This window comes from Carassius auratus, chromosome 43 (genome assembly GCF_003368295.1).
Source record: "Carassius auratus strain Wakin chromosome 43, ASM336829v1, whole genome shotgun sequence".
NCBI classification, from domain to species: domain Eukaryota; kingdom Metazoa; phylum Chordata; class Actinopteri; order Cypriniformes; family Cyprinidae; genus Carassius; species Carassius auratus.
In genome coordinates this window covers 12645420-12667115 of record NC_039285.1, presented here as the reverse complement: position 1 = coordinate 12667115, position 21696 = coordinate 12645420, and the positions used below count along the sequence as shown (strand labels likewise).

Sequence of the window (21696 nt, the reverse complement as noted above, 5' to 3'; positions counted from 1 at the left end):
TTTAAACACATTTATTTATATTATTAGTGGATATGATATTACTAAACCAATATACAATATATTAAGAAAAAGCTATTATCGGTTGCTAAAACAGATTATCGGTTAATCTCTAGTTTGTGTGATGCATTAAAATTGAATGTGTTTTTAAGTTAACATGTGTTACGTATTTTTGTGAAGTTTAGTTTTAAGGATAAAAATATCTTTAGCTCAATAAAAAAAAAAAAGATCACATCAAAATCAAATGTGTGCTGATGTATTCGATATTGACCGATATTGATATTTGATTACCATTAAGGAAAAGCTATTATCGGTCACTTAAACCAATTATTGGTCAATCTCTAGTGTGTATGATGTATTAAAATATAATGTGCTTGTAAATTCTGATGTGTAATAGAATATGTGTGTGTGCTTTAGGTTTTGAGGGAGACCGTTGTCAGTCATTGGTAGATCACTGTGTTTCTGGACCCTGCAGGAATGGAGCCACTTGCTCCAGCAGCCTTGAAGGACCTCATTGCTATTGTGCTGAAGGTACTTATTAATAGCCTCCTCTCATGAAATCATGTCTGACACAATCAAATCTGTTTTGTGCTTGTCTCTATGTGTATGTTTGGAAGTGTATTCGTGTGTTAAGCTTGAATCGTCCTGATTCAAGCTCTATTTCTGTTCCTCCTCCTCTAGCTCTCTCTAAGTGTGTCAGAGAGTTGCTTTTTTAAACTCTCTTCCTTTCTTCCAATTAATCGTGAGGCACGGCCCAGCGCTGCTCTCTCTCTCAGGAGGACTGTACTTTCAGCACTAGCTCTCTCTCTAACCAGGGCACACTCTCAGTCAGCAGATAGAACAGGGACACAACCACTTCTGCTGTCTGAAGAAGCACTACAATCAGACAAGAAAGGAAATTTGATAGGAGTCCCTTGAACTTTGGGGACAGAAATGCGCTCTTAGGCTAAAATATATAAATCTAGTGGTATGAACGAGCACCCCTAAGCCACAATTTAAAACACCATGAATGCTGAAACAGTAATGGAAGTGGCACCATTAGCACATTTTTAATTAGGGTGGTACAGCTCAGGGTACAGCTTTTAATATTTCAACAACCACATGAGACAGTTAATAGCTATTTCGGCATCTCAGGGCTAAACCAGCCATTCGAACTATAGAAGGTAATAGAAATGACCGCAAACTGCAGTGAAAGGCATCTGACTGGAATCTAACCTTCAGTAACATTCAAGACAGGAAAGACATAGTTCACTCAAAAATGAAAATTCTTTTTCTTTTTAAATATGTCTGCTTTTATTTATTTATTTATTTGTTACTTTTACAAAGTCACCTTCCAGAGCCTTCCCTCTCTCTTCTCCTCTCTCTTGAATTGAGCTACCGGCCTTCATCCCAAATGCTAAAGCATCACAGTTTTCAAGATGCAGATGAAGACATTCCTTTACCACCGATATTTAACTACTCTACAACCCTAAACCAATGAATTCCTTTTTTCTGCATGTCTCCTCTGCTCTACCTACAGTACTATACCTCTAGCTTTCTAATAAACATGGCATTGTATACTGTGAATGATGCAATATTGGTTATGCTCCTCTACTGTAAGTCGCTTCGGACAAAAACATCTGCTAAATGTATAAATATAAATGTATTCTTTCAGTAGAACACAATATTTGCATTTACGAATCTGCAAGCTTCGATCAAGCGCTCAGGTGAATATGGGACCAGTTGTGTGATTTATGATGTCTGTGAGGTTTGGTCATCCAAATTAAATGGACGGCTGTTTAGGTGCGTTTTTGCTGGAGCTTTACAATTGTGATCACTATGGCATAGTTTGTGAAAAAAAGAAATAAGAGCATACAGGTTTGGAACAACGGGAGGATAAAAAAATTATGAAAGCATTTTTATTTCGGGGTGACCTATTCCTCTAATATAGGCAGTGAAGCACATTCATGTCAGCTCTGTCAGGCTGCGAGAGTTTCATTAAGATAATGCATGAAAGCGCTTCCGTAAGGAAAACTGTGGGCGGATCTGCGCACTGAGCTCTATTTCTCTGTGTGTGATTGGCATTTATTGGGGGGATCATAGCCACCAAGCTTGTAATCTGCTGGTGCGTGCATGTTAGAGGAGACTACAAGTGCACAAAAACAAACATAGACTGTGCAAGTGAAAGTGACATATGGTCCCTCTTTTGAATGACTTTATTAACAAACAACTGATACATTTTAAGGAAAATCCAGCGGATCTTAACCCAGTCAAACACCTAGGAGATTTTCAGCGTTCTCCATCTTCATTGAAATGCATAATATGGGAATACAATGGTGCTCCATCCATCCAATAGAGTTTCAAGAGATTTACAGATTGCCAAGTTGCACTGAATCTGCTCTGGCAGTAATGGTGCCCATTCCTGAAGGTCTTTCCTTTCATTTGTCACTCATCTGTATGTAAAGCTGTGTTAGCCAATAGTTCTTTCATTGTGTTCAAAATGTTTGGCACATTCATCTCAGAGTGGCACACCCAGATCACAACATCCAGTCAACAGCCGCTCTACATTTTATTAATCTTCAATAATCATTTACGCTCAAATGTATGTCACAATGTGTAAGAACAGATCTGTCACTACTTCCATTTCATCGTGACTTTAAATGTTAGCAGCATCTGCCAAATAAGATCTCATCCATTTTTTCTCATCAATTTTCTGTAGTGGTTATTGAGATTTAAGGCTACTGTACATGATTCAGAATCAAATAAACTGCATGAGACGCAAACTTTATGCATTAATGTTTCTTTATGCATTAATGCACATCTTAGTCTCTTCCTCTTTCTCTCTGTTAGGGTATCAGGGTGCCATGTGTGAGCAGAAGATTGATCCTTGTGCTCCTGGGCCCTGCCACAATAATGCCAGCTGCTCCCCACAGGGTGCCGGTTTGGGCTTCAGCTGCACCTGTCCTGCAGGTTTCACCGGACCTACCTGCGCCCAGCTAGTGGACTTCTGTGCCCTCAACCCATGTGCTCACGGCATCTGCCGCAGCGTCGGCACCAGTTACAGGTGTCTGTGTGTGCCAGGTGAGGATCACGTTGGTTACTGATCATAGCTGTGCCTCCCCCTTACATTCCTTCCAAGACCGTCTGGTTGCCATGGAAACTGCCTCCTGTGTATTGCGTGCTCAGGCATAATTGTCTGTGAAGTGTGACTGCACCAGATGTGCAGCCAGATCAGTCTATCCACTGATATCACCCCGCTCTGACAAGAGGTGTCCGATGGGACCTAAACATTCTCCGGGGGGATGGCAAGTAATGCTCAGTGGGATTGCACTATAAAGAGGACACTTCTGAAGACAAATGCCCGTTCCTGTGAGATTTGCACACTCAGTGAACACAAAATTGTCCTCAGCAAAACAAATGATCAAATGATTTAAGGGCACCATTCTGGGCCTGGGTTCACGTAAATTTCAGAATCATAATAGTATGCATGGACTGCACTAACCCTAACCAGCATGCGCATGACCTCAGCGTTTTCATAAAATTGCACTTTTGTAGATTACACCAGACGATAATTGTCTTGTTTTAAAAAACTTGCACTTTTTGCACAACTTGCATTTCTCACACATTTTCACAAAAGTTAGCTTTTTTAGTGACCGGCCAAAATGCATAAAAATTTGAACAACCCAAAACAATTTAATCAGTAATCATAACTTCTGGAGAGAAATGAGTTTGTGAGAAATGTGGTATACTTTGAAATACTTTGTGTTCAGTGTTTTTACTTTGACCTTTAGCATCACTATTATTATTGCTCTAACTTGGGTTTAGCGACTTAAACAGATCCTTTACTCCGAAGTTTTTTACATGCTAAAAAAACAAAAAAAACAATTTATAGAGGAAATTGTAGATATTTGTTGGTGGGTTACTTTTAGTTAAAACAGTAAATAATCATCTAGCATCAACACTTAACGCCCTAACAGCTGTATGGCCACTCAAAACAAAGTAATATGTAAAATAATGTAGTGTGCATTGTGTGTGTGTTTGTGTTTGGAAGACCCAAGAAATGCTTAATGCAGACATTTTGCACCTCACGTTATTATATGCTGTTACTTCAATGTATGCATGTCAAATATTGTCATACATTTTACAATATAATATGATCAAGATGAAATCTATGGATTAATATATATATATATATATATATATACACACACACACACACACACACACACACATACACATAATACAGGGGGGAAAAATTAAATACATTTCTTAATAGTCATTTGTGCCATCAGTTTGCACCTAATCCTATAAAACTAAACTAAACACTGCTCTCTAGTGGCTCCCTAGCAATACAGCTTAAGCCCTATCAAGCACATCTATGACATGCTGTTGATTTCTATAGACAATAATGTTTTTATTTTTTTATCTATTCTCTTAGGTTATCACGGTCTGTACTGTGAGGAGGAGTATAATGAATGCTTGTCTGCTCCCTGTCAGAATTACGCCACATGCAGAGACCTGATCAATGCCTATGAGTGCATCTGCTCCCCACAGTTCACAGGTGTGTTTGATGCCCTTGGAGCTAAACTTGTCAGTAAGAAAACGACGTGATTAATGTGATGTGGGTTGTTTCAGGTAAGCACTGTGAGATATATAAGGACCCCTGTCTGAGGCTCAGGTGCCAGAATGGAGGACACTGTGAGAGTGGAGGGAGAAACACATCCTGTGTGTGTCCACCAGGATATATGGGTGAATATTAGTGTTTGTTTAAGTTTGTGTGATATATCTGGGTCACTACTAGTGCAAATATTGGGATTTTCAATTTATAATAAGCCACAGACCTCTAAATATGTTCATACTTGTGCAAGGGACGAGGATTTTAAAAGGCAGCTATATATTTTCATTTATAAAGTTCATATTGTGAAAATTTATTTCGTAAATATTTAGTTTATAATAATTGCTTAAATATTTAGCATCATTAATAAAAGTTAAGTTAAGTTAAGATAATTTCCTGTAACACTGTACTATTTATTTTATATATTTTTTGTTTTATAAAAACAAATATTGTAGCCTAATACATTTTTTATTTTGTGTAATCTTATTTTATTATTTTCTTGTCTGTTGACCCCCTAGCAGCCCCCAAGTTGGAAAAATCCCTTAAAACCGTTTGTTCCATTTTCACACAAATTGGATTAAACATGCAATACTTACATATATATATATATATATATATATATATATATATATATATATATATATATATATATATATATATATATATATATATATATATAATTTTTTTTTTTTTTTTCAAGACAACCTGCTCTTGTATTGTTTTACATGTGTATTGCACAATATGTAGCATGCAGCAGATTTATATGCATTCCAAACATAGATATTGTGTATTTAGAGAGGAATAGAGATAGTAGGTCTGTATTCTGTCTCAAACTATTTTTTGTCTCTTTTCTAGGTGACAACTGTGAGGTTGACGTCAACGAGTGTGAGAGTAACCCCTGTCACCATGGTGGCACCTGCATCGACCAATCAAACGGCTACACCTGTCACTGCCCTCCCGGCTGGGTTGGTGGAAGCTGTGAGATCCGTGAGTTTACGCCAGCCTTCGACCTACAAACACTACACTTTTAGGGACCTGGTGTTCTTGCTCTGCTTGTGGCAGTTCAGACATTTTCCATGATGACTTTGGCCTCGAGGTCAGCATTAGGTGTGCACAGGGGAAGAGAGCAGATCCTCTGAGGAGTGACGTGCTCCTGCCTTTTATGGCAGCTGTGACTCAGCACCATGTGCACCTCCTCACACTCGACTGTGACGTGTGAGGAGGCGGAGCCATGGGACTCTCTGCTATTACTTGCCACTCAGAGACTGTCAGGAATATCCCACTGTGTTTATAGATGTGTATATGTCCTTGCAAGCTGTCGCTCAGTCTGTGGCTCTTATTAAAGCATTTCATTAGCTAGACTGCTGTGGTAAATCTAAGGAACTGCATTATTCACCCAGAACCCACTAACAAACAATGCCCTGGCAACGATCCTGAACACCCTAGAAACTTTTTAACAGAAGTCATTAGCAACCACATACAGTAGCATAGTGTCATTTTCTCAGGACAACACCCAATCACACTTTGTTGTCTATCTTTCTTCATCCTTCTCATCTGTCTCTCAGATCTGCAGTGGAAGATGGCTCAGCCGGTCGACTCGCTGACCAACATGCCTCGTCACTCTCTGTACATAATCATCGGCTCTCTGTGCGTGGCTTTCGTCCTGATGCTCATCATCCTCATCGTGGGCATCTGTCGCATCAGCCGCATCGAGTACCAGGGCTCGTCCCGTCATGCCTACCAAGAGTTTTACAACTGCCGCAGTATTGACAGCGATTTCAGCAATGCTATCGCTTCCATTCGCCATGCAAGGTGATATATATATATTTTATATGCCTTTTTTAAAAATGTTTTCATCTGTGAAACACAACAGAAAATGTTTTAAAGAATATTCAGGTTGCTCTTTCCAGTACAACTTAATGAATGAAAAAATGAGACTGTTTATCTGTAGGTCTGCAACAAACAATCATTCTGATAATCAATTCATCTAACAATTATTAGAACGATTAATTGACTAAGAGATTATTTAACAGAATAATTAGTAGGCTTTGATTGGTTATTCACCTTTTGCAAGTCATTTAAATATTAAGTTACCTTATTTTTCTTGGTTCTAAATAAATGCGACTTATAGTCCAGTGCGACTTATAGTCCGAAAAATACGGTATGCATATTATATACATATAGAGCTGCTTTATAGAAGTTGTAATTCTAACTGAAAGCGACATGCCTATGCGCGTTCGTGTGCTTTGGAGAGAGATTGATGCAGGGAGGTGCAAACATCCACATCGTTGTGATCAAAAAACAATGCTTTCTTAACAGCTATTTTCTCACTGCATAATTTTTGTAGTGTGTTTATTTTTAAAACGCACAGCAGATATTTGCATTTTCATCTAAACGTCAGTCTCAGCAGCGCCAGAATGTTCACTAACATTAAGCCTCTGCCTGCTTGTATCAAACTTATCTTTAGCAAAGAACGAAAAAGAACTTGAATATATCGGGGCCTTTGCAAATGACAATGCAAAACGTTCCCATACTCTAATGGTTCAGATTCATTTGCACTTCTCAAAAGCATGACTTCTTCTGTTGGATTGGAGCTGGGAAGGCTGAATTACAGTCTTGTGCTACAGCACCACACTGGTCAAACTTTTTTATTGTTGGCATTATCGATAATATCGACTTTATGTTTCAGTCCTATTCCTTTGTGTGTGTTACAGGTTTGGGAAGAAATCCAGACCAGCAATGTATGATGCGACTCCCATCAGTTATGAAGATTACAGCCCTGATGACAAGCCTCTAGTCGCACTCATTAAAACTAAAGATTTGTGAGGCAATAAACACACACACACACACACAATGCAAACACACAGTCACTATTCCAGCCTTTAGAATGAGCCAATCCGTGCAGTATTTATTTCCAGACAACAGGTTTAAAAATGAATCAAACTTTTGAAACTGATATATTTTATCATTGTGTACCATGAAGCTTTTAATTCACATCAGGCACTAGGAGTGCTGCACAGAATTAGTTTAATGGAATAATCCCCAAAAAATGTGCTTTGTTTGCAGACGCAAATGTTTTGTGGAATGTGAGTAGATGAATAACAAAGCTACGTTGCAAAATGTGTCTGAGGGGGTGCGTTTAACCGAACCCTCCCACCCTCTCGACTCTGATTACAAATTTGATAGCAGCAGTCCAAGCAAAAGCTGTAGAATTAGAGAAATAGAGCTCATAGTACATTTAAACTGTAACTTTGTACAGAAGAATTAAAAGATAAGACGATGCAGGCTGCCTTACTGGTGCATGGAACCTTATGTACATTGTTATTTGCTGTTTATTTATTTGTGCTGTCGTTTCACTAAGAAAAAAACTCCTGATATATATTTCATAGCGCTTTATAGAACGTTACTTGAAAAGACTTCTGTTCCAGTACACCTGCAGAGCTCCATAAGGTGTGGTCACGTTTACCTCGGTTCGACAAAAACTAGCAAAATTTCGCCAAAATCCAGCCATTTCGATAGGAAGCTGTGTTATCTGGAGTTTCACATGAGGGGTTAAAAAAATTAATTCCGAGTCTGCATGAAATCAAAATGTATGCTATTTATTTTGTTAGTGCACATGACTAGTCTTGAATAATTAAAAGGTTAATTCAATGAAAAAAAAAAATAATAATAATTGTGAATTTGTGGTTCATGCAGATTTAAAAAAAAAAATCAGAAAAACCTTGAAAGAATTAGAAAATACATTGTTTAAACATCCAGTAAAACACTAAAAACAATCAAGAATTTGCTCATAATTAATCTGAAACCACAAGAAACTGGAGTTTACATCTTTGATTTAAACATCAAAATATAAACAGACGTGCACGTTTACTCTAAAAGTTGTTTATGCACAGAATGAAATCAGAGTAACTGGAAAAAACCATAGTGTACCATTTGGGTTTTGACCTTCACTTGATAAAAGAACACAGCTTATGGTGTTTACATGGCCGTACATGTTGTCAGATTCTTAAGCATAATCATAAGATTGTGAATGTAATGCACAAGAGCCATGGAAAGTTCAAGAACTGAAAATGCTACCTGTGTAATGGAAGTTGTAAGCAAAATAATGTGAACAAGTAGGAAACTTTGAAACTTTTAATCTGCACAGAATGTTTATTGGCATCAAAACAGACTTAAAATAGCCTCCAAGAATAAGATTACCTTCCCCATGAGTGTCTACCGAGACATTAGTGAGCTCAGAGTATTGGAACAAAAGAAGTGTCTCTGCCAGGTCCTGGAGTCTGGTTAAGAACGGTGTATTTCTGCTGTGCGCTTCTGGTGTTCCTGCACTGGGTTCCAGCTCTCTCTTGCTCTTGCTCTCTTAAATTGTTTCTGGCTGGATTGGTACTCACACAATGTTTTCATTCTTTCCATTACCCATCTCCCTTTCTCTCTTATCTTCCATGTCTGCTTCTACTTATATGTATCGTACACCTATAGTTATCCTCTTGCTTAGTATAGACAGGTAGAAGTTGCCCACTATGGCTGATCTGAGACCAGTCTTGACGCCTTTTAATGGCTGAATGAATAGTTTGCCTAAAAGTGAATTTACCTCGTGTTGTTTTATTTCTGTGAAACATAAAAGGAATTATTTAGCAGAATGTCCAAGCTGCTCTTTTTTCATGCAATGAAAGCACTGTAAAAAATCACCATAACAGTAGTCCATATGACACATGCACTATATTAAAGATAAAACTGTATGATGAGCAGAGTAAAATACAAGATCTCAGTCGTAGCTTTCACATCTCATTCATGTTTGTAATTATCAAAACAGTGCAGCTCAAGAAGCATTGTGCCACGTTTGGTTTGAATGATATCTAATAAAATTGTTTCAGGTTTCTTATGGCTGATCTCGCTGTTTGAATATTTTGAACTGAACTAAAGGGTGAATGAGATTTGTAAGCTATTTGGGAGACTTTTGGCAGTGTTACTGTGTTTTGTCCATTTTGGAGCTTAACCAAGGTATATCACAGCTTGAACATTCTCCAAATATCCTGTTTTAGTGTTCTACAGAAGATCGGAAATTAACAGCATGGGGGCTAGTAAGGATTTGATCTTCATCTGTAGGTGAATCAGCACTTTAAGGCTGTGGGTATTGTAAACTGGTCTAGGATCAGTACTTAAGGGAAGCTTCTATCCCAAGCACTGTTTTTGTTAGATAAAGATAACACCCATTTGGTTATATATGTGGAATGATGTATTAATAAAAGTTAAAGTGAAAACCTAAAGTCTGTTTTAATGCTTGGATGTTTAACATATGATAAACGAGACAAGGTACAATGAACCTTAGAAAATACAAATCCTGATGGATGTTTCTAGTAATGAAAGTGATTAGTACATGTTGTAGATATTTAACTGTAGATAAGGAAGCACTATATGTAACTTTAAGATGTTTTGAAAGATGCCACACACATCAGACATGTTTTCTTTAACCCAAAGAACAGCTGGTAAGTCTCATACACACACAAACATGCTTTATCTCTCCAAACAGTCCAAGCTAATAACCGCTTTCCCTGAAGTGCAAAAAAAAAAAAACATTTTGACATTTGTAAAAGCATTCAGTGTTGCAATCGTGTCTCATGTTTCAAGATGAGAAACACACACTCAGATGCAGACGGTAAGAGAGGATGTGTTTTCCACAGCCGGAATGCCTTTGACTGTCTGTGCATGGAATGTCCCCCAGCTGGCCATGCCCTTATATGGAGTTCAAACGATGTCCTAGACCCTTCAGTGACCTTGTGTGGGCTCCAGATGTTCTGAAAGTAAACATCTGTAGGAATTGCGTATACTGAGAAATCCCCCCATAGCAGGGTAGATAAGACACACTTTGGATGGCTTTGACCTTGGAGAGAGACTACGGTCCCTTTTTGACCCCCTTAAGTGTTTATTTGACCTTATATTATTATAAGAAGTTTCTGGTCCAGAATAGAGATCAATGCCATTGTTTTGCTATATATAGAAAATATGAAATCTGGTAGTGTACATTAATCTAGATACGGAATCTAGATCGGTCCAAAAGGGCCCACCGCCCCCGGCATGGCACTGATGGGTGTACAGTACGTTTGGTCATTTAACTGCTTTTAAATCCTGGAAAATAATAATTTAAGACACCATTTATAGAAAGGGAGGTTCAGTCTCTGACTTGTAACATCACAAAGGTCTGATTTTATAACACTGTTACTCTTTGAGCCCCCCCAAAACACATCTGGTTTGAACCTGTTTTTATACAGTCTATGGTTTGAACCTACTTATAAATTTCAGTCTTACTAAATCATAATGAGACCAATAGTTGTCATATGGGCCTTCATGCTCAACAGCAGAAATATCTGTCTGTAGAAATGTCTAAATCTGTATTTATGTAAATATTGTGTTTCTCTGTCTGTGTATGTGTTTGTAGTGTTTGGCTCTCAAAGGTTTTGCTGTTAAGCTATTACATAAATAAATATACTGTGGAAGAAGACTTTTTTATCTTTACAAATAAACAGATATACACTAAGGCTGTCAAATCGATTAATTTATTGCAATCAAAATAAAAGTTCATATTTACACCATGAAGGTCCCTATGTGTTGCATATATTTGCATATATTCACTTATGCATGCATATATTTAAGAAATATATGTTATATTTATATTTACATATGATATAAATCATACATAAACATGAAATAAATTATATACATAAGCATAAATATTTATTATATACATGTAGGCTATGTATGTGTATTTATATTTATATATATGCATATAAATATATACAATACACATATATTATGTACACACTTAATCGATTTGACAGCACTGAACATACGTATTTACTTTTTTCATATTACAAACAACCAAAATTACTAACAAATATTTACAATTTGTAAACAAATGATTAATATATATATATACAGAGCCAGCGATTCCACATTTACTCACCCAAAGAAACGTTTGTAGCAGTTTATTTATTTATTTACATAGAAATAGTAACTGGCTAATTTATAAGAACGAAAACAAAAAGAGCACTAGATGACGCGTATATTTACCTTGCAATCCATTGTTGGAAACAAAACTTGAAAATGTCATATTTGTCAAAGATATGTGAACGCCTCTGTACTGTAGGTAAACGAAGATTCATAGTAATTTAGATACAAAACTGTCTCAAAATATGGTCATGCTTTTTTAATGGGAAGGGGACTGTAGGCTAACTCAGTACTGATGAAAGACTATGATGTGACCGCTGTGGTGGACTGCAGCGCTCCAGTAAGTGGCGCCCTCTTCCGGTCAGTCTGTGAAAAACAGCAGTCGAGAGAAGAGAAGGGAGAAGGGGAGAGAGGGGGCGGAGGACACCGTCTGAGAGGGACAGAGAAATAAAGAAAAAAGCCTGTGCGTGCTTTCGCAGGCGGAGTTTCGGTCTTGCGCACCGTTGGAATTCACGATCTCTGTGTATTTTCCTCGGGGTTGCTTGAGGAGGCAGAAGGAGCGAGGACGCGCCGTCAGCGAGCAGATGTTATAGCCGGACTATCCCTGTTTCCAGCCTGACAATCGAGCATATCCTCTATTAAAATGTGGCAGCCTGCGTCCGAGCGATTGCAGGTAAGATTTGACGTCTAATTACTGTAAGAAACGCGTTTATTGTCTGCCGTTCACTTTGGAGACGCGGTGTGCAGGCCACACAAGCTTCTCATCCAGCAAACCTCCTCCAGGCTCCGTTCATCTGATGAGCCGCTACACTGGTGTTGCGAGGGTCTTTAACTTTGTATCTCTCCTCCTGTCTGGAGCTCAGCGCGTCTGGACTGCTGCTGCGAGTCCCCTCGCGAAATAGAGCTGAAGTTTTACACTTCTTTCTGAATCATGTCATGCCGTTCCAGACCCAAGGCCATTTCACACCATTGCTGTGTCTGTCTGGAGTCTGTGAAATGGCTGGAGAGACTCTGTTGTGCTGGAACTGACTGTGCTCCTGGCCTTGCTCAGGCTGCGTTCTCACAGGACTCGTTTGCGCGGTTTGTAAGCACCAGAAAAGCCTGGAAATATCAGTGAAGTTTAAACTTTTTAAACTTAGAAAAGTCATTTAAATTTCAATTTCATTGCCTGGTGTTCAAACTGAAAACTTGTTAAAATCTCTTTAAGGCCATCTTTTTTTTTTTTACTTTTTTTTTTTTTTTAGATGGGAAATCCAGTATAAACTGCATGCAGTGGTTTGGAACATGGTTGTTCACACTGGTTGTTAACTGCTCATTAGCTGCAAAAAAAAAAAACTAGCTACCAGCTGGCCAAGACTGGTCTTTGAAGCTGGTCAGCCGGCTAATAACTAGCAAGAAAACAGATTTTACAGGGGGTTAATCCCTATTCACTAATCACAAATGGAAACTGGTTATAAAGGTGCGGGAATCCTGAAATACGCAGGTGTAAAATGAACATTGATTGTCACAGCAAATACTTGCCACAATGAGTGTTGTTTTTAAGTCTGAATGTCACGTTTAAACAGTTCAAGATGTCTGATAATATCTGACCGGCATCTCAGAGCGGGTTTACACATACAGCACATCTGTTGACAAGCTGTGTGTCTTGTTTTTTTTTTTTGCAGTGTAACCTTGCAGAGAAGCAACACTGGCATTCAGTTCCTTTGCAGAATATTTAGCCAGATTTCTCCAAGCATTCGGATTCATCCAGTTATAGAAGTCCAGCAGTTACCTGCAAATCTCCTTTTAAATAAAAAAGAAAAAAGTTCACGTCAAGCATTTTTTATCTCCTGGGGTGCTGGGCTTCAGGTCTCCTCTGTTTGTAATATTATCCAGATGTGAAGCGGGACAGGCTTCGCCAGATGAACTTGCACAATCTTTCCTCACAGAGTTTGCATGGCGACACTGATGAAATAGCGTAGTAAACCTTTGAAAACTGCTTCGACTGATCTGATCAACAAAATGTGCTGCAACGTGTAGCAAAATGTTTGTCAAACCACTATAAACGAATTAAAACCATGTTAAAAAAGCTAGATTTTAGTAATCTACCACAGTTCTGTGCAAACTCAAGATTAAAAGTTCTTCCTGAACTAATCCAGTAGATTAGCTTCTGAACTAAGACTGAGCAAAACAATCATCACAATACTTTTATCAGTTGGTATTGATAATTATCATGATCAATTTCAAATCTTGATTTCTTTCAATTTTAAAGGCGGATTTTTGCTCCTAAGTGAAAGTTTTAGAAACCAGATCTTTAATTGTGGTTTTAAAAAACAAACACTTTACACTTTTCCATTCATTTCTCCTTAACAAAATAAATATCTTAATTTCTGCATCTTCTAGTGAATGATATAGTTTCAAATCATGAATCTGGTTTGTGTTGCCTGACTTTTATGACGTGTATCTTCAGCACAGTTTGCAGTGCTGGCTGCAACATATTCATAATTGTACATTTTTTTTGTTTCTCAGAAATGCACTTTTGACAGTAGCTTGAGCTGACAGTAGTAGCAGCTTGAGTTAGGATGCAGAAGCAAATTTATGTTCTTTATCGAAAACGGTAACATCTGTACAAACAACCTCATTTGATATAGTGAAATGTATTTATTCTGACTCTTTGTGAGTTTGTCTTAGCACACATTTAGATCATGATAACAACAGTTAAAACCACACATATCATGGTACAAATGTAACTATGGTTTCTAGGTCTTTGTATGAAAACAGTAGTCTAAATAATACATTAAATATAAATGTACATATGCTATATCTTAATCACTAAAATCTGTAATAAATATGTGTTGCTGTTTAAACTTTGATCCGTTATGCTTTTGGCGCATAAAAATTGTATTGTACATTTTAAGATAAGTTCATAGTTAAAGACATTTAATATGATTTAGGGCTGTTTGCATTCTGTACAGTTTTCGGGATCTGGGGTGGACTCTTTCTAATCTCATAAAATTCTGGATTTAGTAGGATTCAGTGTTTTCCATGGGATGTGTTAAGAGCATCATGGAGATTTGAATCTGATAGGATTATACCATCAAACACAATGCAATCAGATCTCATGTACAGTTACAATAGGATCTAATATATCGTAAGTAAAATCTGCGATATGTTAGCCATAGTAAAAAAAAAAAATATAGACATCATGAGTTTTGTCCTCTCACAGTGTTCCACTCAGCGTTACTCCACTTTTATGGATCTCAACAAACCAGAGCCAGCATCAAGATCCATTGCTTTTTGAGTAGACCGTTGTGGTTGATTGACTTTGTGTGGAGCAGCACATACATGTGTTTTCACACTTTGCTCATTTTGAAATAAGACCGAGCAGGTTCTCACTTGAATCTGAGACTGCATGTAGTAAGTGTGGTTTACTCTGATAAATGTGAAACATCTCATGTTTATTAACCTTTGGAGTAGTATGGGATCGTCATTTCTGTGCCCCTGGGAGGACGGTTTCACATTTGGGATTCAGTGACGTCACAAACAGTAACTACCAAATTCAAACTGTGCTTTCGTGCTTTGGCTGATGCTGAGCCAGAAACAGATGCACTCTGCACTTGTTATGTAATCACAACTATGCAGTGTTTTTAACACATAATGTTTATTTCAGCTTTCCGACATTTCAAAAAGTGAAGTGACCTGTGGCCAAGTATGGTGAACCATACACAAAATTTTGCAACAAAAAAACCCCTCAAAACATGCAAAAGAAAAAAAATAAATAAATATGACCACTCGGTAAGGCAAGTCAGAATCCACTCTCTCTTTTGAGACAATATCTTTATTTATCATGCACTTTTTTGATTGACAACTTTGCAGATTGTTTTTATTTAAGGATAGCTGCGTTATAAACTGCAAATGAGAAAAAAAACATATGACCTGCTCTTTAAAAAGAAAGGATTATTTGAAAATGATCAGTCAAGTTGATTCATCTTAACTCGCAAGATATTCTGGATTAAAAACAAGTTAAGCTCAGTTGAGTTGGGGACTTAAGTCAAACTGGAAATTTTCTCTCAAGTGGACTATTGTCGTGTGTGTGTGTGTGTGTCTGTGTGAATGGTATTCTTCTGATGCTTTGAGACAAGCACACACTTGAGATCACTCCTGCATGGCTATCTATGATGATCCAGAACGTATCTAGTGTAACACAAACACACATTCTTAGCACCGCAGATCCCGTCATCGTGAGGGTCTCACTGTTATATTTGCATAGTACTTTCCCAGTAGTGATCCCAAAGACCACCCAGACACAGTTATACTGTTGCCTCCCTAGTGTTGGGCAGTGGCCTGATGTTGCAAATTAACAAAGAGACTTGATAGATTTCCTTACAATGCATTGAAACGAGATCTAATTCTCAAGCCCTCCGCACACAAACACTCATGTGCACTGATTCTTTCCCAACACACTTTTCTCAAAATGCACTGAAGCACTCTCAGTGTCTGCTGCATAGTAACCATGACTACCAGCAGGCTCTCTCTTTGTGGCGTTTCCATGGTAATGGGCATCACTGTGTGATGGCGATGCTCAGTCTCATTCTCTTCTCTCCCGTTCTGTGATCTGGAACCGTTCTCTATTGTGTTTTTGTCTCTGAACCTCCATTTAAGCTCAGAACTGTCCTTTATAATCTGGTTATTATCCGGACAACTGCAGCACACACACACGACTGACACAAATGCATAAAAAATAATAATAATTACCCTCATGTCATTCCAAACCCATATGGCTTTATGTATTTTTTACATTTTTTTATTTTGCAGAACTTAAAAAGAAGACATATAAAGGCTTTTTTCCATGCAACCCAAGCTTTCTATGTTGCAAAGGCACTGTAAAAGTGATTGGCTCGACTTGTTGCTCAATATTTCATGTTTGCTAAAGTTATGTAATAGCTTTGAATGAGGAATAGACTGAAATTTCAAATGTCATTCAATGAAAAACGTCCCATCCAGTGAGATGTTAACATCTGAGACTGGTTCAGTAAGTCAGTGAGCTGAACACATCATGCAGTGCATGAGTAACCACTGACAGCATTTCCATTAGTTCGTAAAATATCCCTTTAGATGTTGCGTGTAATCAGTATGGCAGCCTAAGCTGGTCTCAGCAGGACTTAAAATCATGTTCAAATGCCCAAGACAGCAGAAATTATGCCCACATTGCATATTATGCAAATGTTGATTTATTCATACACCTCAAAATATATTTTTGTTACCAGCTATTACTAACAACAAATGCAAGTTCTTCTTTCCATTTCATATATCTACAAAGTCATCATTATTTTCTGCTAACACTTAAATTTCATTTCCCTCTTGGTCAAAATGGTTAGAGTCTTTGTTAGAGGATTAGTCATCATCATGTTGTTCCAAACCTGTTTGAATTTGTTTCTTCTGCTGATCACAAAAGAAGATATATAAAAAAAATTGGGGAACAAACAGCTGCTGGTGGCCACTGTTTTCTAATGTATGGCTGTCTGCTGGAAACTGTTTGTATCCCATATTTAAAAAAAAATCTTGTTTTGTGTTAACAGAAGAAAGAAACTCATACTTGAGGGTGAGTAAATGATAACAGCTTCCATTTTTGATTGAACTATCCCTTTCAGAGAGATCACGACACAAATACAGGTTGGAACCGACTGCTTCTGTAATACAGTATTGTTCAAAATAATAGCAGTACAATGTGACTAAGCAGAATAATCAAGGTTTTTCGTATATTTTTTTATTGCTACGTGGCAAACAAGTTACCAGTAGGTTCAGTAGATTCTCAGAAAACAAATGAGACCCAGAATTCATGATATGCAAGCTCTTAAGGCTGTGCAATTGGGCAATTAGTTGAATTAGTTGAAAGGGATGTGTTCAAAAAAATAGCAGTGTGGCATTCAATCACTGAGGTCATCAATTTTGTGAAGAAACAGGTGTGAATCAGGTGGCCCCTATTTAAGGATGAAGCCAACACTTGTTGAACATGCATTTGAAAGCTGAGGAAAATGGGTCGTTCAAGACATTGTTCAGAAGAACAGCGTACTTTGATTAAAAAGTTGATTAGAGAGGGGAAAACCTATAAAGAGGTGCAAAAAATGATAGGCTGTTCAGCTAAAATGATCTCCAATGCCTTAAAATGGAGAGCAAAACCAGAGAGACGTGGAAGAAAACGGAAGACAACCATCAAAATGGATAGAAGAATAACCAGAATGGCAAAGGCTCAGCCAGTGATCACCTCCAGGATGATCAAAGACAGTCTGGAGTTACCTGTAAGTACTGTGACAGTTAGAAGACGTCTGTGTGAAGCTAATCTATTTTCAAGAATCCCCCGCAAAGTCCCTCTGTTAAAAAAAAGGCATATGCAGAAGAGGTTACAATTTGCCAAAGAACACATCAACTGGCCTAAAGAGAAATGGAGGAACATTTTGTGGACTGATGAGAGTAAAATTGTTCTTTTTGGGTCCAAGGGCCACAGGCAGTTTGTGAGACGACCCCCAAACTCTGAATTCAAGCCACAGTACACAGTGAAGACAGTGAAGCATGGAGGTGCAAGCATCATGATATGGGCATGTTTCTCCTACTATGGTGTTGGGCCTATTTATCGCATACCAGGGATCATGGATCAGTTTGCATATGTTAAAATACTTGAAGAGGTCATGTTGCCCTATGCTGAAGAGGACATGCCCGTGAAATGGTTGTTTCAACAAGACAATGACCCAAAACACACTAGGAAACGGGCAAAGTCTTGGTTCCAAACCAACAAAATTAATGTTATGGAGTGGCCAGCCCAATCTCCAGACCTTAATCCAATTGAGAACTTGTGGGGTGATTTCAAAAATGCTGTTTCTGAAGCAAAACCAAGAAATGTGAATGAATTGTGGAATGTTGTCAAAGAATCATGGAGTGGAATAACAGCTGAGAGGTGCCACAAGTTGGTTGACTCCATGCCACACAGATGTCAAGCAGTTTTAAAAAACTGTGGTCATACAACTAAATATTAGTTTAGTGATTCACAGGATTGCTAAATCCCAGAAAAAAAAATGTTTGTACAAAATAGTTTTGAGTTTGTACAGTCAAAGGTAGACACTGCTATTTTTTTGAACACACCCCTTTCAACTAATTGCCCAATTGCACAGCCTTAAGAGCGTGCATATCATGAATGCTGGGTCTTGTTTGTTTTCTGACAATCTACTGAACCTACTGGTAACTTGTTTGCCACGTAGCAATAAAAAATATACTAAAAACCTTGATTATTCTGGTTAGTCACATTGTACTGCTATTATTTTGAACAATACTGTATCAGGCAGTTCAGAGTGGGATTCACAAACGCTTGCTCTTGAAAGATGGCTCAGTGCCCAGTTTATTTGGACCATTGATTCAGACATGCGCTGCGCACAGTAGACCAATCACAACAGACTGGGCTATCTGACCAATCAGAGCAGAGTAGACTCACATAAATGAGGGGTTTAGAGAAACTGAATCTTGGAACTGCATCAAATAAATCATTTGGGAATCACTGGAAAATGAGGTGATATTAAATGTATATTTTGGGAAAACGAAAAAGTTTTTGACCTTGCAAAAAAAACAACATTATTAACCTTAAAAAGGGCATGATAGGGGCACTAGGATAGGCAGGTGGGTGCAATCCTGTTTCTCGAATACCTTATAAGAGGTACCTTGATTCTCTTAAATAACAGTTAATTTACTAAAACACCAAGGTCTATCCGGAAAAGACGCCCATGTTAGCTGCTAATTCCTTGTCCCATTACAAAATTGCCTGTTGTAAAAATTTCCATCCCGCCTTATTTCATTGTTTATGTCATTATAAGTGAACTGAATTGAACCCACGTTCAAAGTTAAATCCAGTCTTTCTGTAGTGCGTTCGCATGGAGGGGAAAGATTTGGGTTTGGCGTTAGTGTGAAGTATGTGTTTTTGGGTGTTCTTAAAAAGGATTAATTGAGAGAACTGCAGTACAATGTGGCCTTATTCTGTTACAATGCAGAGTTTCCAAGAATATCATTTGGTTTGAGTGAGAGTTTGTGTGCATGTGTTGAGTGAGTTTGAGGATAAACCACAGATATGTCTGTCTGTCGTTAGCTTCTCTAGTGTCTGGCAGGATTCTCTCACAGGGTTCACAGAGAGCTTATGTTGGGGTCTGTGTACATCTGAAAAATATGTGAAAATGAATGCATTTACAGTTAACTGATGCATATGTTTATTTGTGCGAATGTGTGAGTGGTACTTGTACTAGTTGACATTGATTGGTGTTTTTAGGAAGGTGGGTGGGGCCAGCATTGACTTTGAGGTTTTCCGCTGTCGTTGGCATCTTCCCACGCCATTTTTGTTGGATTTTTGTATCCAGTGGCATCCACCAATGGCAGCACACAACCTCCCACGTGTCTGTCCTGACTTGGCCCTGGCGGGTCCATGTGAAACGCAACACGGACCCTTATAAAATTATACCCAAACCTCGAATTTACAAGCTTTGTCTGGACACACTATCATTCTTAGCAAACTACCATTGGCGTATACCATCTGTGTGTGAAAGTCGGCTTTCAAATAGGCCAATAAATTGCCTTTGGAGAGTAACTCGCATTCTTCGCATCTCTTGCAAAGTTTTGTTGGGCACATTTGCCAATTGCCTGAGCTGTAAATGCCATGCGATTCATTTATTTTAAGTAACACTACTTTGTTTTGTCAGTTTGAATATGTTTGTTCACTGAATGGAAAATATTTCATTGAGCCAATAAATTCATTGAGACAACTATAGCTTTCAGCAGGTTTTCAATCTATAGTTTTGTAGGAAACTTAATAGATAACTGTAGTTCTGAGTTGGCCTACAAAATAAATAAAATAATAATAATTATATATATATATATATATATATATATATATATATATATATATATATATATATATATATTAGGGGTGCTCGATCGTTATGCGCATCTCGTCAGTAAAGCCGGTTTTCTAATCAGCAGTTAATTCCATCAGGTGAGTGATTTCACATAGAGCAGCTGTTACTACACAGAGCCGTTGTTAACTGAGAAGATGTGCCAATAAACGCTGAAAATTAACGTGATTTGCGCATCTTCTCTATTAACAACGGCTCTGTGTAGTAACAGCTGCTCTATGTGAAATCACTCACCTGATGGAATTAACGGCTCATTAGAAAACCGGCTTTACTGACGAGATGCGCATAACGATGGCCGATCGTGATCGGAGCACCCCTAATATATATATATATATATATATATATATAATTTTTTTTTTTTTTTTTTTTTTTTTTTTTGTAGGCCAACCCAGAACTTCACATCACCCTGGTTCCTTTGTCAGAAACCCAGTAGGTGTTTTTAATTATTGCAGAAAATAAGCTCTGGTTTTTTTTTTTGTAACAAATAAACACATCTTTTATAATTTACAATCGGTTGAAGTAAAAAGCTAAATGAAGGCTATATGACACAGTTGCATGGCTTCAACGACACCAATACTGAGCTTCCAACAACTTTCAGTTTTTATATAAACATTTTCCATGGAAGTTTGAGTTTGAATAGTTTGCAAGAGTGTGATTATAAACACAATGAGGCTGTGAAAGTGACTAGTGTGTAGACCCTCTTTAGTCCCATTTAACCACTTGTTACTAATGGCTTTAAAAAAACACTGATGTATTTTATGTCATAGAATAAAATGTGAAAATATCCTGAGCACAGACTCAAATGGGGGAGTTTCTAACTAAATTTGAAAACATTGCCCGAATCATTGTCATACTGGCTACAAATGTCCTTGAAGATGAGTGGAGACGGCAAAGTCATGGCTTTTGTAGTTCAGTTGTGGAAGTCATGAAGTGAAGGCCTTTGGCAGCAGTGAAGGCCAACAACAGTGTTTTGAATTGTTGCAGATATTGGCAGGCATTATGAAGACTGTTGCATTCAACTCAAAATATGCTGCAGAGACTCTGTTTATGCATTTCTGACCTATATTTTGGAGACCAGATTGCAGAGGAATGTTGCCAGAAGTCAGCTAAATCTGAGTGCGGATGAAATACGAGGCTTGTCAGATGTAATCAAGCTGATAGCCGCCAGAGATCTGCCTGAACCGTTTCCATTGTCTCACTACTTTGCTAACTCACTCCAGCTCTCTCATGTTTTTC

General features: G+C 37.9%; 2 protein-coding genes across 2 annotated transcripts in view; both read left to right on the top strand.

Moving 5' to 3' along the window:
• Positions 1-9858, top strand: part of LOC113061737 (delta and Notch-like epidermal growth factor-related receptor) — a 31344-nt gene extending 21486 nt beyond the window's left edge. The window contains exons 7-13 of the mRNA XM_026231130.1: positions 415-528; positions 2827-3057; positions 4415-4537; positions 4612-4725; positions 5447-5578; positions 6157-6403; positions 7306-9858. Coding sequence (XP_026086915.1) covers positions 415-528; positions 2827-3057; positions 4415-4537; positions 4612-4725; positions 5447-5578; positions 6157-6403; positions 7306-7417 — 1073 coding nt within the window. The 3' untranslated portion in view covers positions 7418-9858. The remainder of the gene's footprint in view (positions 1-414; positions 529-2826; positions 3058-4414; positions 4538-4611; positions 4726-5446; positions 5579-6156; positions 6404-7305) is intronic.
• A 2077-nt stretch (positions 9859-11935) lies between these two features.
• The window catches only part of LOC113061736 (PTB-containing, cubilin and LRP1-interacting protein-like), a 31448-nt gene continuing 21687 nt past the window's right edge, over positions 11936-21696 (top strand). Inside the window, exon 1 of the mRNA XM_026231129.1 lies at positions 11936-12209. Coding sequence (XP_026086914.1) covers positions 12180-12209 — 30 coding nt within the window. The 5' untranslated portion in view covers positions 11936-12179. The remainder of the gene's footprint in view (positions 12210-21696) is intronic.